The following is a 15202-nucleotide window of genomic DNA, read 5'->3' on the forward strand; positions in this document are numbered from 1 at the left end:
CAGATACCTGCCTGTCAATAATGGCTCTCAAGCCATGTAGCATTGACAGTCACACCGTGCTCTTTCTGGCTGCTTTTGTTTTGACCCTATCTTTGAACTTTATCTTGGTTGCTGGCCAGTAGTTTTCCCTTTAATTACAAGAAGGAAACTGTCAATAAAATCTGTTAAATGGGATGCAATGAGTGGCTTGAATGGGCGCTGGCTATTTGTTCAAATTCTGCAGTATTCAAGGTATTGACAGTTTGTTTTCTGGGGCCATATGTGACAATCAATCTCAGGCTGGGCTCAGCCACGCTGAAAAATGAAAAACCAGATTGCTTTTGCTTACTTGTGGATGGCGACTTTGTGATGTGGTGCGGTCTGGGCAAGATGAGATCTTCTGCCCAAATTGCCCCCCTGAGAGCCGGGGATGCGTGACTGTTTTTAGAAATAATTTTTAATTGATTTTGTAATTAACAGTTCATCTACAATATTGATGCATGAATCCTTGGACTGATAGAAGGGAAATTGTTTTGAACAATGAAGTTGTACCTTCCTATTTGTCTTCATAATGGGCGTTAGCACATCACAGGTTTAATTGTGAATATAACCCACTCCCCAACCACACCGTCCACCCTAGCTCCCCTCCCTTTCCTGTGAAACTTAAAATATGATTTCTTGTGACCAGTGACGTTTTTATGAACTCGTGAGAAACCCTGGCTCTGTTCTCTGAGGGTCCACGTGGGACATGAGATAGACGTTTTCTAAGAATAGTTTGTTTAACCTCCACTGTATAGCATTTCTCCAGATTAGATGAAAGATTTCACAGTACTGGTTTTGCAAAGAATTTTTACTGGATAATCATAAAAATAATTCTATCTGAAACCATTTATGCAATTTGTTGTTTTTCAAACGGAGTGAGCACATTTTGTATCTTTTTATGTTTCCAGTTGATTTTGTAAATTGTTGGTTAATTGTCAACCCTGAGCAATGCTAACTTTGTCATCCAAATCGCTATAAGTTGTCAACTGGAGATGTTCCAGGCATAATTTATGCCTAAGTATTCTAATTTAGACTCCCTCAGATCCTTACTAAAAGTTTAATCATTGATACTGTTCAAACATGGATGTTCGAAACCCGTTCTGCTGCTGCCAGGCCAGGAAGGAACCTGCCTTGCTGCAGTCACATGTGGTCAGAAGTTCTTATTTACTGTACTTGTTATTTTCTTGAATTTAAAACTAGAGATTTTTAAGACGTTTCCTGCCTCACCAGACCTAGTTGCTGAGTAGCATGGCTTTTCAGAGGGTTTCTGCACCAGGTGATTCTAACATCTGTTTAGCTTCTTTACACCAAGAAAATTAATTGCATCTCAATCCAAATCCTAGCCTTTTAGTTTGGGGCAACCTACTTAGAGTGTCATTTTCTTTGATACTTCGGATATAAGGTTATTTTGTTCCATTTGTTCTTTGACCATAATTAGGAGAACAGAAACAAACTTGTAGATTTAGTCTTGTTTGGATTCAATGTGAGTTTCTTAAATGCTTATGGGAACATTCATGTGAGTGTATCTTGCGCACACATCCCTGTGAGAGCACCTGTGTGCACATATCCTGTGAGAGCATCTGTATACACACATCTCTTTGAGCATATGCTGACATTTTGCATAGATGTGCTAGAAAACGCCCAGTTTTTCTTTTAGTATTCAGGAATTTTAGATTAACATAAATGAATTTTTATGTAAAAATTAATATTGTTTAGTAGAGACCTATGTGACCTTTTCCTGCATGGCTGTTGGTATTAACAGATATCTCAGTTATCTCTCTTGTCTTATTTTAAACATCTTCTTTTATTCAATAATCATAAATATTGTGCTTCTGCTTGGCAAGCAGACAGTTTGATTCTTGATAAGGGATGTCATGCTTTTTAGTGAGCTCATTTCATTCATGTATAAATATGAATAAAATTAAGAGCTTTCTTTTTATTACTATATAATACTTCTAGAATATATATCTGCAGATAGAATATGATAATTACGATTTTGGTCATCAACTTAAACTCTGGAGTAATTCTAGCAACCTTGTGATTGAGGACTAAGTCAGGACGAATTGGTTTGTGCACACATTGTGGAATTTGTAATGACAGAAGCAGTGACTTATCTAGGTGGTTGGAATGGGGTGGGGCAATATTTAATTAGGCTATTTGAATCCTCATGGAAGTTTGTCTTAGTGTCTCTCAATTATTTTTATTATCATGCCCTCAGGGAGAATTTTGATAAGGTATTCCTTGTAACTTGATAATTAAATAGCAATACCACAAATAAGTATTTGTTTATGTAGTATATATTTGGGAATGTTTTGTCTAGAGGAATGGTTTTCTATTCTGTAAGCCTGTATTTCCTCTGTTTCAGAGAACAAGGTTTAGACATGTAAGTAATTTCATTCATTCATTCTTTTTTTTAAATTTTGAAATAGATTCTTCTCATATAATACATCCCAACCCAGCCATAGTTTGCCCTCCCTCTTCTCCTTCGCTGCTTCCTAACTCCTCTTTCCCCCCAGATCCACTCACTCCTCTGCCATTTCCCCTTCAGGAAAGAGCAGGTCTCCAAGACATGAGTGTAAAACAGGACAAAGTAGAGTACAGTAAGACAGGGCAGAAGCTCTCTCGTTGAGGCTAGACAAGGCAACCCAATAGAAGGAAAAGAGTTCCAAAAGCAGGCAACAGAGTCAGAGATACACCGGCTCCCACCCTTAGGAGTCCCACAAGAACACCAAGCTGACAACTACAACATGTATGCAGAGGACCTGTGTGCAGACCCAGGCAGGCCCCATGCTTACTGCTTCAGTCTCTGTGAGCCCATGTGAGCCCTGCTTATCTGATTCGGTGGGCTGTGATCTCCTGGTGTCCTCCATCCCTTCTGACTCATGCAATCTTTGCTGCCCCTCTTACTCGGAGTTCCTCTATCTCAGTGAAGAGAGATCTTGAACAGGGAAGTAAACAGTGTCCAATGTCACATAGTGACATAAATATTTTAAATGAGTTATAAAGGTGATGAGATTGTTTTGGTATGGGGGACGTTGACAGAGACTGTATTCTGAAACCTCAAGATAGAAATACAGCATCTCCATGAAACTAAAGGATGAGAATAGATGTCATTAACAAAACCCTTTTCAACCTGCAGGAGCCACTGGTTTCTTAGAGAACTTTAAAAATTTGCCTCTATTTTCTATGATGTTCTAGAGATGACTTTAGTTAGTTGCTGGCTAAGAGTTTATATCCATCCATCCATCCATCCATCCATCCATCCATAAATACATTAATTTATTTATTATTTTTTTGGAGAACCTTATTGTATCCACCTCTTTTTTTTTTTAAATTTCTCTTGGGGAATCGCCAAATGTGCCCATGGGGGAGACACATTTACCTGAGACGAACTGATGAAGACTTGTAGTCACTATAAGACAGAGTTGTAGTCACTGTAAGACAGAGAGTTGGATATTTTATCTCTGTTCTCCATCTGCTCTTGTTATACCACAAATGACCATGCTCTGTGTCTACATGTCTGGGTACAGAAGACTCGGGACTCCAACTCTACCTCTAGAAACCTAAATCGATGGCTTTAAATTACTTTAAAATTGATGCCTACTTTTTGTATTTCCCTGTCTTCTGATAATTGTAACACCATTGTCCCATGGTATCTGTGAGGAAATAATTCTGAATTTTTTCTTCAAGCATGGTTATATAAAACCTAAATATTTTCAAGTTCCTTATGTAAAATGGAATAATGTTTTTATATAACCTACACCTGCTTGCTTTAGTAACTTATCTCTGAATTACTTATAATATGTGGTGCCAGGTAAATGCAGGTTAACGATTGACATACTGGATTTTATGGGGAACAATGACAAGGGAGAACACTGTACATGTTCAGTGCAGACATAATTTATATCTTCCTTTTTAAAATGTATTTATGTTCTGTTCTCTAGGCATCAGAATTCCAAAATCAGTTTCATCAAGTGTACTAAAAATATATGGACAGAGTTCAGCATGCTCTGGTAGCCCCAAGGAAGAATCTTTTTATTGACTTTTCTAGTATTGGTTACATTCCATAACTTAGAGCATCTGCATCCATCTCTCCATCCACCCATCTATCTGCCTACCATGTATCCCATCCATTTTATCTTATGTTCTTGAGATACTGTCCCACTAGAGAGTTGAGACTAGCCTTGACCTCCTGATCCCTATCTGTGGACTCAGGCATGCCCACTGTACCAGGCTTTCCTTCCATCATAAAAGCCAGCGATGTAGAAGTTAGCCTTCATGACATCGCTGTCTTCTCTCTACTTTGATGCTAGTGGCCTGGATATTCCAAGATAATCTCCCACATGAAGATTCTACCTTAATCACGTGCAAAGTTTCTTTTGCCCTATGAGATGACATTCATGGCTTCTAGGATGCAGGACTTGGACACCCTTGGAACCAATTTTCAGTCTACCACAATGAATATATAAGCAAGGTCAAAAAAACAAGGACTGCAAAGTACTCAGGAACCCTTCCAGATGTCTTGTTACAGCCTGAACCCTCTCACTTTCCTCCAGAGGAACTGCTTTTAGAAAATGAGGAGCTAAATATAAACTATCGATTCAGATAGATGCGCTGGATTCTATGAATGTAGCAGATGTAGATGCAGGGGGAAGTTAACTCTATCCTAAAGGGTAGCCCCCTGTTGTCCTGCCTTTATTATTACCACTTCCTTGTGTTTGTTATTAAATTGTTTATGCTTAGGTACTACAGTTGAATCTAGCATATTTACCTAAACAATCTTATGGACGAATTTTTTAGTCTGAATGTGCAGCCCTCATCTAAATGTTCCCCCTTCCTTTCCATTTGGAACGTCTGCCCTGTAGAGCTCCCCCACAGCCTGGATGCTACAAGATCTTAATCGTTTCTCTATCCTTGGCAGTTTGTGTACCTCACATTCAGGTCCTTGCCCTGTGACTCCAGGCAATGCCCGGTGTCCTCTCTGTGATGTCAGAGCCGAGGCTTTGGATGGCTCAAATCCATTCATCTTTGGAGATTTCAGGGTATTGACTGTGGTCTCAACTTTGGCTTTTCATTCAGGGGTGATAATATAGAAATATCTATTGTTTTTCTTTCATTTTTGTTTGGCTACCAGGAATATAGATTGTAGATAAATGCAGAGCAAATACTTCATTAATCCTCATTGTTTTCCTGATTTCAAAATTTTAAAAAAATATATTCTTTTAAAATATCATTATAAATACAGGTATTCATGCATACTTAATAGATATCAATCAATCACTAATATTATTTCACTGAAGCTAATGGTTGTTCCAATTTAGTCAGTGGTCGATTTCTAGAAGTTTCTTCAATGACTCGGTGGTTTTAGATGATGCTCTTGCTATTTGGTGTGACAAGGTGTTCTATACTCATTGTGAACCAGGGGCAAGGACCAGATGGCATGGAAACCTGGGGAAGTGTTCAGAACACGCACATGCAAATCTGATTGTCTGCGTTGCAAAGGAATCTTGGGGACAACCTTGTCACTGACTTGTGTTGCAATGCCATTTGTTTTCGTGTTGTTGTCCGGTTGCTATGCTGTAACTAAGACTTATCATCAGTCTTTTTCATTCTTTTAATTTTTTTTCTTGTCAATCAAGAGCCCATTTGTCATATGTTTAATCAGGGTTCCTGAACAACAGCCGATTGCCGACCATGGAGTCACTCTAGAATATCATATCTTGTGTGCCTAGAAATTCTGAAACATAAATCCTTCAAGATTAGTTATTCTATGTTGGCAATTTACAGATACCCCCAAACATGGCCAGTTCTGTTACACACAATGGATTATTGCACATGCTGGTTCTTGCTACATTGTAGACTCAACACCAAGCAGTCATGTACTTCTGATACTCAGGTCTAGCTCAGAGTACAATCCGGGTACTGAGACAGCATTATTGAGAATGAGCTACAAACAGGAAGCCAGTTTTCACATGGACTATGACCCTCTGAGTACCTGTGCCCACACCCACAGTTATAGGAAAGGCCAATGCTTTACTATAGTTAATCAATAAAAGTATTTGGTGATGGCTGGAAAAGTCTGAATTTTGCAACTATTGAAGTAGATATATCTTTCCCTGTTCTCAAAGTCAAAGAGTGGAATGACACCTTCCCTTAATGGTTTCATTCACAGGGTAAGCTATTAAAATTTATGAAAGAGGAACTGGAGAGGTGGCTCAGTGAGTAAGAACACTGGTTGCCCACCAAAGGACCCAGGCTCGAGACCCAGGACCCACATAGCAGTTCACAACCTCAGTAATTTAAATCTCAGGGAATATGATACCCTCTCCTGGCCTCTCCTGGCCTCTGCAGGCACTGCACACATGGTACACATGCAGGCAAAACACCCATATACATTAAATAAATAAATTTAAAACATAATAAAAGCATTCTATATGGATAATTATTAATGTAATCATTAAGGGTTAAAACACCATATAAGTAATAGTATATATCTTATTTGAACTTGGGATATACTTTGAAAGCTTAATTCTTTTTAATATATAATATATTAATATATAATTAATATAAAATCATCTTATTCAGTTGTCCTGAACCAAGCTTTGGGTGGAAGTTGTGGATTCATCCCCAGTACCTTGTTTTGGTGTAGTGATATTTCACTTGTATTTTAATTCATAAAGCTTGCCTGAACTTCAGAGAGTAAATGAATCCATGCTGATCAGCCGTACAGATCAGGCAGTGGTGACACACACCTGTAATCCCAGTGGCCAACTAGTTTGCCATAGAAACCAGGCGGTAGTGGTGAACACTTTTAATCCCAGCACTAAAGAGGAATATAAAATGAGAGGAGACAGCTCTCACACATGGTCTCATTCTGAGGATTCCTAAAGGCAGGATCGCCATTTCGGATTGAGGTAGAGGTAAGAGCCAATGGCTGGCTGTTTTGCTTTTCTGAACTTCATGCTTAACCCCAATTTTTGTCTCCGGGTTTTTATTAATCATACTTCTTTTTAGTCTTTGGGTTTTTTTGAGACAGGGTTTCTCTACATAGCCCTGGAGGTTGGTCTTGAACTCGTAGAGATCCACCTGGCTCTGCCTCCTGTGTGCTAGGATGAAAAGTGTGTGCCACGACCATCCGTCTCAGCACCATCAGCTGACTTTGAGTTAGTGACTCTGGGCTTGTGCCCAGGTATCCAAGTTCCTTTTGCTCTTCCTGTGCCCCAACCTGTCAAGTTTGTTCATGAGCTGATAATACATTTACCTTGTTTCCATCCATTCTGGTTCTGGTACCTGTTGCCTTGGAAATTTACTTGGGAAGAAACCAGTACCAACCTCCAAAGCTAAACCATAAGTGAATGCCACTTCTTACTGCATCTGGCATCCGCATGTCAGCTCAGCCCAGTGAAGAGAGCAGATTAAAGTTACAGAACCAGCACTTGAACCAGGGCCCCTAATGGAGATGAATATTTCCTTCAGCAGTCTGCCAGCTGAATCGTGGTCTAATTAAATAGTTCAGATTTAGTGAGTTTGCATTTAAAGTATTAGCAGATCTGAGAATGAGTAAAGCTAAAATGAGTTAGAATCTTTTCTGTAAATGGGAAGTTAAATTATCATAGTAATTTGATTAAATCATTTTTAAATCTCTCCAGCTAAATCACAGCCTTTAAAGAATAGTTTGAAGTCTTAATTGCTGTTTGTGAGCATATCGTTCTGCTATTTGTTCTCGCCTCATTTCCTGTGACATCCGCTCGTATATCTCCCTGGGCCAGGCCAGAGGAGCAGCTAAGGCAGAGCTGAGGGGAGGGTTGCAGCTGGCTTCCCATGTTTAATGGCACACCACGTAGAAAAGAAAAATATATTCTAGCTTATTCTAGTAATTATTACCCTAACCAAATGAAGGAACTTGGAGACAGGTCTATTTCATTCTGTGTTTCTAATCAGTGTCTATATTTTATATTCATTATATATTTCTATCAATGACTGTATTTCTACTAATTAGCCCCGTCCCGTGTAAAGTAGCAGTCTTCATGCAATCAGAGATGTCATTGCTAGGAACACTGTAAAGAGTGTGGCTGAGAAAGTTGGAGGCGTCGGTGACATGAGCTCATAGAACAGTTCTCTTTCATTCATTGCAAAATTGCACACTCTCTTCACTCTTCTACATTCAAGAAGCTTTAATTTGATAAGACAGGAAACCAAGTTTATGGACTAGGGAGTTAGTGAAATGCTTTTCATGCCAACATGAGGACCAGTGAACCATGCGAAGCCATGCCAAAAAGCCAGATAGGGTGCAGGAGTTCCTAATCCCAGTGCTGGGAGACAGAGGTGGGAAGGCTCCAGAGATTCACTGGCCAGCCAGTCTAGCTGACATCAGGATAGTTCAAGCCACAGTGGACAATTCCTGAAGGTCACCCAGATGCACACACATGTACACTTACACACTCCAGCACATAGAACACACACATATGTACACAAACAGAACAAACTAGTTTGAGCCGGAGAAAGCATAGGCCTGGGATTGCTTACTGGGCTCTGGGTGGCTCCGACACAGCTGTGTCTCTACCTCGTCCCAGTCCGTTCTGATGATGACCTCCTGGAAGTTGCCTCCTGGCGTCTCCTGGCAATTAGCCTTTTACTTCCCGTATACTCTGTCAAGATACTTTCAGGTGGGAAGAAGGAACAAGAGGGGATGATAGCAAGATTTCCAGGTGAGCGTCTCCCTCCGTCTTGTCCTTCTTCAAGAAGATGTCAATCAGCTGGTCCCTAAGTGTTATCGTAGATCTGAGCATCACTGTATTGTATTGCTCAGTAGTAGCCATGGTTACCATGCCAAGTTAATCTGAGCTCTATTGTAGCATCACCTTCTATCTGGAGGTAACAACAGCATATGGCCATTATCTACTTAGTATAGATAATGTCTAATTTACCATTAACATGGTAAAACGATTTTATATAACCCTGTACAAGAACACTAAACAAAATACTTTTAACAAACAGAAGGAATATTTAACAGCATTTTGATGGTAATACTCATTTGCCCCAATTCCTTTGCTCATTTGTTGCTGTTTCATCTTGTTACAAGTTTCTGTTTAGTTGTTGATTGGTGTCTGAGTTGTGTGAAACTTTGGACTAACTCAATACATCTCACAGCCAGCGCTCACAGAGAAAATAACTAAATACATCTCACAGTCAACATTCACAGAGAAAAGGCATTATGAAACACGGAGGTCCCCAGAGACTCCGTTATGTGTAATTAACAGATAAACTGTCATCAGAATCAATAAAACGTGCTAAATGATTCAAACTTGTATATAATTAAGTGTTTTATTTTTTTTAATCCACATTTTACATTTCTCACAACGGTAATTGCGACAACCTTGTTAACCCATTTTGTTCCTGGTGGAATTGGATTGTTAGATTAGTCAATTTAGGGGTGGAGTTCACTGTTACAAATGTGGAAAATATTTCACAACTCAAGGTTGGAAAACTATTTCAAGGCAGGGAAATTGAGAATACAAGGACACTTTAATGTTAGGAATGCGTCTAAGATCTTGAAAGCATGAAGAAGCTTTTGGGATGTCACTCTATCTAGCGTGAGATTCTGTGTATCATGTGGAGTTGTTAATTATGACCCTACTCATTAATTTTTTCCAACTAGAAATATGGGATTTTGTGGGAGGATTTGGAATTTAAACTTTATCTCAGTTAAAATTTAGACCTTTTTCAATAATATTTGTATTTCTTCTTCGAGAATTTCTTAAATTTTGCTCATTTTTATTCCTTTTGCCCAGCCATTTCCAAATTCTCCCCTGCCTCCTTACTCACCCGTGTTCTAAGTTCCTTGCTGTAATTCTTTGTTAAATGAAAACATGAAAAAGACTTAGAGTCAAGTTGCCCAGATTATACACTGTGAACGTTTTCTGCTAGTCAGTATGTAATGCATGCTGTAAATATGTGTCTATAGCTACATATATAGATATAAAATAATTCCTTTCTTCTAAGCTCATATCGACAATTACTAAGCAAAATTCAGGGAAAAACACAGATGTTAGAAATAAGACCTTTGCAGCAGCTCTGACCTTGGGGTGACCAAGAGCACACAAATGTTTTGTTGAGAATGTTTTCATCTGTGTTCCTTTTGATATTGCTTTATGGTGTTTTCAGTGTGTGTGTGTGTGTGTGTGTGTGTGTAAATGTATGTGTGTGTGTGATAAACTGATAAACTACATTATTTGTATGACTTTGATCTTACTGTTCTTGTGATTGCTGACATACTCTGCTTCATTGTCCAGATTCCATGCACATAGAAGACGTGGAGGCTGTTCAAAAACTTCAAGACGTCTTACACGAGGCCCTGCAGGATTACGAGGCTGGTCAGCACATGGAAGACCCTCGCCGTGCAGGCAAGATGCTGATGACGCTGCCGCTCCTGAGGCAGACCTCCACCAAGGCTGTGCAGCACTTCTACAACATCAAACTGGAAGGCAAAGTCCCCATGCACAAACTTTTTTTGGAAATGCTGGAGGCCAAGGTCTGACTAAAAGCCCCCTGGGCCCTCCCATCCTGCACGTTGAAAAAGGGAAGATAAACCCAAGAGTGATGTCGAAGAATCTTAGAGTTTAGTTAACAACATTTAAAATCAACAGAGACTGCACTGATACTTTAGCAGTACGATGCAGCCTGCGGATTCCGCCACAGCGTCCTGATAGGTTTCCTTGCCTTTATCCCACTGTTCCCTCTGTCCGGTCCCTGTCCCTCCCGCTCTCCCTTGTTCCTGCTCTGACAGTTTGCTTCTTTCATTAATGGTTCCCTTTCTCCTCCCTTGTCTTCCTCCCTTCTTCCCCCTCTCTCTCCCCTTCCTTTTTTCTTTCCCCCTTTTTTCTTCTTCCTTTCCACACTCTTCTTTTCTTGCCTTGACCTTTTCCTCCTTTTCTCACCCCTCTTCACTCTCTATGTCCCATGCCTCTAATTGCAAGGAACATTTCTTTCCCCTCCTTCATCTCTTTCCCTTTCTCGCCCTTCCCTGTCTCCCACTACACCTTTCCTCCCCTCTGCCGCTGAACTCTTAAACGCGGTCTCTAACTGAAGAGAGATGGAAGCCAGCCCTGCCAAAGGACAGAGATCCATAATATGGATGCCTGTGAACTTGTCATGGACCATGACATCCCCAGTGAGTAAGGAATCGAAGAGAGAACCGTACCTAAAAGTACAGTGCAACCCAAGCAAATCGACTTAGCGCAGTATTAGATTCCACGGGGCAGCCTCCAATCAGACGACTTAAGTGGCAGCCTCGGCTGCTTCTCCTTGCTTTCTCATCTAGATCAGTTACAGCCATTTGATTCCTTAATTCTTTTGTCAAGTCTTCCAGGTATTGGTTAGTTTAGCTACTATGTAACTTTTTCAGGGAATTGTTTAAGCTTTATTCATTCATGCAATACTAGAGAGAGGTAAGGATACCGCAACTTTGCGCTGGCTTTGAACAATTGAACACTGATGAAGGACAAATGAACCCTGAAGGAAGATTTTTAAAAATGTTTCGTTTCTTCTTACAAATGGAGATTTTTTTGTACCAGCTTTACCACTTTTCAGCCATTTATTAATATGGGGATTTAACTTAACTCAAGCAATAGTTGAAGGGAAGGTGCATATTACCACGGATGCAATTTATGTTGTGTGCCAGTCTGGTCCCAAACATCAGTTTCTTACATGAGCTCCAGTTTGCCTACATGTTCACTGACACCAAGGATTAGATTACACCTACCGTGATGCCAAGCGGTCACACCCACAAGCACTGCACATGGGATCCCTATCCGTAGAATTAGCACCAGTACACCTCCCCGCTGGGAGGGACAGTTGCCATACGATTTCTAGCTGCCCTCGTGGTTAGGAACGAGATGCTGCCTGGACGCAGTTACAAACTCTGTCTCAGAAGGAGCTCTGAGCCAATATCATTTCAGAGGCAATAAGGCTAACGCCAGAATTCAAGCAACCCAATCAACAAAGACAGCAGACGCCTGACCAAATTCTAAAACCTAATCCGGAGGAGTTGATTCTCTTAGGAATGATTGTTTAAATTAACCTGCAGTTTTGTTTCGTTCCTCTGTTCGTTTTTTACCAAGAGCTAAGCCAATCGACATGCTTTCCAAGCCGTGTGGTCACAGCGTGAAAGTCGGTCGGTTTCAGAACTGGAACCAGGTGTAATCTAACGAAGAAATCAGATCCCCCACTCCCGGAACCTACAGTCGCCGAATAACCAGAAAACAGTAACCTCCGTAGAACGCTTTTACCAATGGACCAGTGTTAGTAGCTGCTCTCTGTATTCTGTGGACAGTCTTATTCTATGTACACAGATGTAATTAAAGTTGTACTCCTAACAAAAGACTAGTTCAGCTTCCATGTTCCATGTTTGCTACGCTTTTCGGGACTTTACGTTGCATTCAGAAACTGTCGTCTTGTTCTCGTGGTGTTTGGATTCTTGTGGTGTGTGCTTTTAGACACAGGGTAGAATTAGAGACAGTATTGGATGTATACCTTCCTCAGGAGACTACAGTAGTATATTCTACTCCTTACCAATAATAAAAGAGATTGAAACTCCAAACCAGTATTCACTATGATCAGACACACATCGAAATCATAATAATATTTTCAAAACAAGGGATAATTTCTCTAACGGTTTATTATAGAATACCAATGTATAGCTTAGACATAAAGCTTTGAATATTCAAGAATATAGATAAGTCTAATTTTTAAATGCTGTATATATGGCTTTCACCTGATCATCTCTCAGATGTTGTTATTAACTCGCTCTGTGTTGTTGCGAAACTTTTTGGTGCGGACTTGCTTCCAAAACTATTGCTACTTTGTGTGCTTTAAGCAAAATACCTTGGGCTGAGGACGCCTCAGCCCCGTGCTAGGAATACTGTGTATCTATCATTAGCTATATGGGAATATATCGTAGATTGTGGTTCTCAGTAGAGAAAGTGACTATAGTGTGAATCTAGGTAAATCATCATTAGCAATTCATTCGGGTGGTCAATAACTTGAAATTGATAGCTCTGATAAGTTTAAAATAAAATTGGCAAATCCCTGTACAACCATCAACAGAAAATACAACTCCTGGGAGGATAAAAAGGTGCTGATCCTGTAAGATTCTTTCATCATGTAAGTGTTTAAAAACATTATTTTCCAGAAGGTTTATGCAGGGACTAAGTCACTACTGTGCAGCTGTGCTGTGTATACAGGTGGAATAGAGTGTAACCACCGTTTCGCTGTATACAGGTGGAATAGAGTGTAGCCACCGTTTCGCTGTATCACACTGATGGATTTGGGCTGCAGAAGTCAGAGCCTGCAAGTGGTACACGTGAGACAGAGACACATTTGCAAAATGCAGTATGATGTGTAGTCCTCAGTTTAAAAGACTTGGCTTTTCCAAACAGTAAATATCTCATAACTAAGGGGAAAAAAAACAGCTTAAAATGTAGATCTGAAAGAAATGCAGGAGCTGTAGGGCAAATACCCATTTGTACCTCGCTCGAGCAAAGTTTATTGTTTTCTCAAGTTTCAGGCAAGACCGTTTCGTTAATGCCAAGCGTCAGGAAATCACCAAGGTGTATGTTTTAGCCGTGCGATTTACAGTTTTCTCTTTCTTTTAGCTTTGTTCTTATTTAAAGCAATGTGATTGTGTTGGCCCCTGGTAGTGACACTCGTGTTTAATCAAATCAGATTGTTGTATTTATTCCACTATTTTGCATTTAAATGATGACATAAAAGATATAAAAAATTTAAAACTGCTATTTTTCTTATAGAAGAGAAAATGGATGTCGGTGATTGTATTTTAATTATTTAAGCATCCCTGTTTACCTGCCTGGGACAACATTTCATGGCAGTCTTATGTGCAAAAGATCGTAAATGGACAAAACAAAATTTAAACTGCTTACAATGATCCAGGAGTTGCATTATAGCCAGTAGTGAAAATAATAACAATAATAATTATTAATAATAATGAAACCATGTCTATAGCTGTAGATGGGCATCACATCTGTAAAGCAATCAATTGTATATTTTTGTGATGTGTACCATACTGTGTGCTCCAGCAAATGTCCATTTGTGTAAATGTATTTATTTTATATTGTATATATTGTTAAATGCAAAAAGGAGCTATGATCCTGTGACTCCAATCAGTTCAGATATGTAACTCAAATTATTATGCCTTTCCGGAGGATGGTTAGAACAATATTAAACAGGCTTCCACTTTTCGCGCTCTTTTGTACTGTGTTTCTTTCTCCTGCGCTAAAGAAACAAACGGATCAACAGCGCCCTTTGTTGCCGCCACTCAAAGAGTAGCTCTGAGGACCCGGTCCCTAAAAATAAAGTAGGACTTTAAGTAAGAGCTATATAAAGGCCTGTCAGAATGAATTCTAGGGTGCCAAGAGACATTTTGCATATTTAAGGGTATGCAAAGTGTCTCGTGGCACATTAGAATTCCTTCTGACAGGCCTTTATATAGCTCGTATTTAATCTTAAGCAGCCCCTGCTTTACTCAAAATCATCGCCTCCGTGTCAATGTCAAAACAGAAAACTTTCCCCTATTTTAAGATCACATTAAAACCTGTGAGAGATATCTATTATTTCCTTCTATCGACAGTTACATCGAGCTCCCGGGCTGGCACACAGAGCTCTGGAAGGGCCTGCCTTTTGTGGAGAGATTCACAGTTCAGCCCCTGACCAGCGCTTCTGGCTGCGAAGTCTTGGCAGAGCCCTGGGAACCACGCACAGGGAGGAGGCTGTCTTGGAATTCAGGAGGGTTAAACAGCTCTGTTGACAGCAAATGACCTTTTACTGCCCTCCTGCTTGGAGTCAACTTGGAGCTTCCCCTGGATCCTCGTGGAGCCATCACCAAGTGCTAATATGCTCGTTCTTACTGCGCCTGCCTAGCCTGTCCCTTATTTATTCTGCCCAGTTGGAGAGAGAGTGCTTCGTCAGTGAGCTTGCCCACCTCTCAGAGGAGACTGGTCCTCCTGGGACACAGGGTCATGACACAAAGGCCACTAACTAGAACTGGTGTCTTTAGGACCACACGATTACCTAGCTAGCAAGAAAGCTCAAGGGCCCCTGTACTCTCTTAATATCTGTCAAGGGGTAAAAGCCCAACATAGTATCTCAGGGTCATATTTTAAAGTCT

General features: G+C 40.2%; 1 protein-coding gene across 5 annotated transcripts in view; it reads left to right on the plus strand.

Annotated features, from left to right (window-relative positions):
• Esrrg (estrogen related receptor gamma) overlaps window positions 1-14385 on the plus strand; it is a 559413-nt gene extending 545028 nt beyond the window's left edge. For all 5 annotated transcript variants that reach the window (XM_057769722.1, XM_057769723.1, XM_057769724.1 and 2 more), the window contains one exon: window positions 10314-14385. In XM_057769722.1, the coding sequence (XP_057625705.1) occupies window positions 10314-10558 (245 nt within the window). In that variant the 3' untranslated portion in view covers window positions 10559-14385. The remainder of the gene's footprint in view (window positions 1-10313) is intronic.
• The last annotated feature ends 817 nt before the right edge of the window (window positions 14386-15202 follow it).

This window comes from Chionomys nivalis, chromosome 5, assembly GCF_950005125.1.
Source record: "Chionomys nivalis chromosome 5, mChiNiv1.1, whole genome shotgun sequence".
Taxonomy (NCBI): Eukaryota; Metazoa; Chordata; class Mammalia; order Rodentia; family Cricetidae; genus Chionomys; species Chionomys nivalis.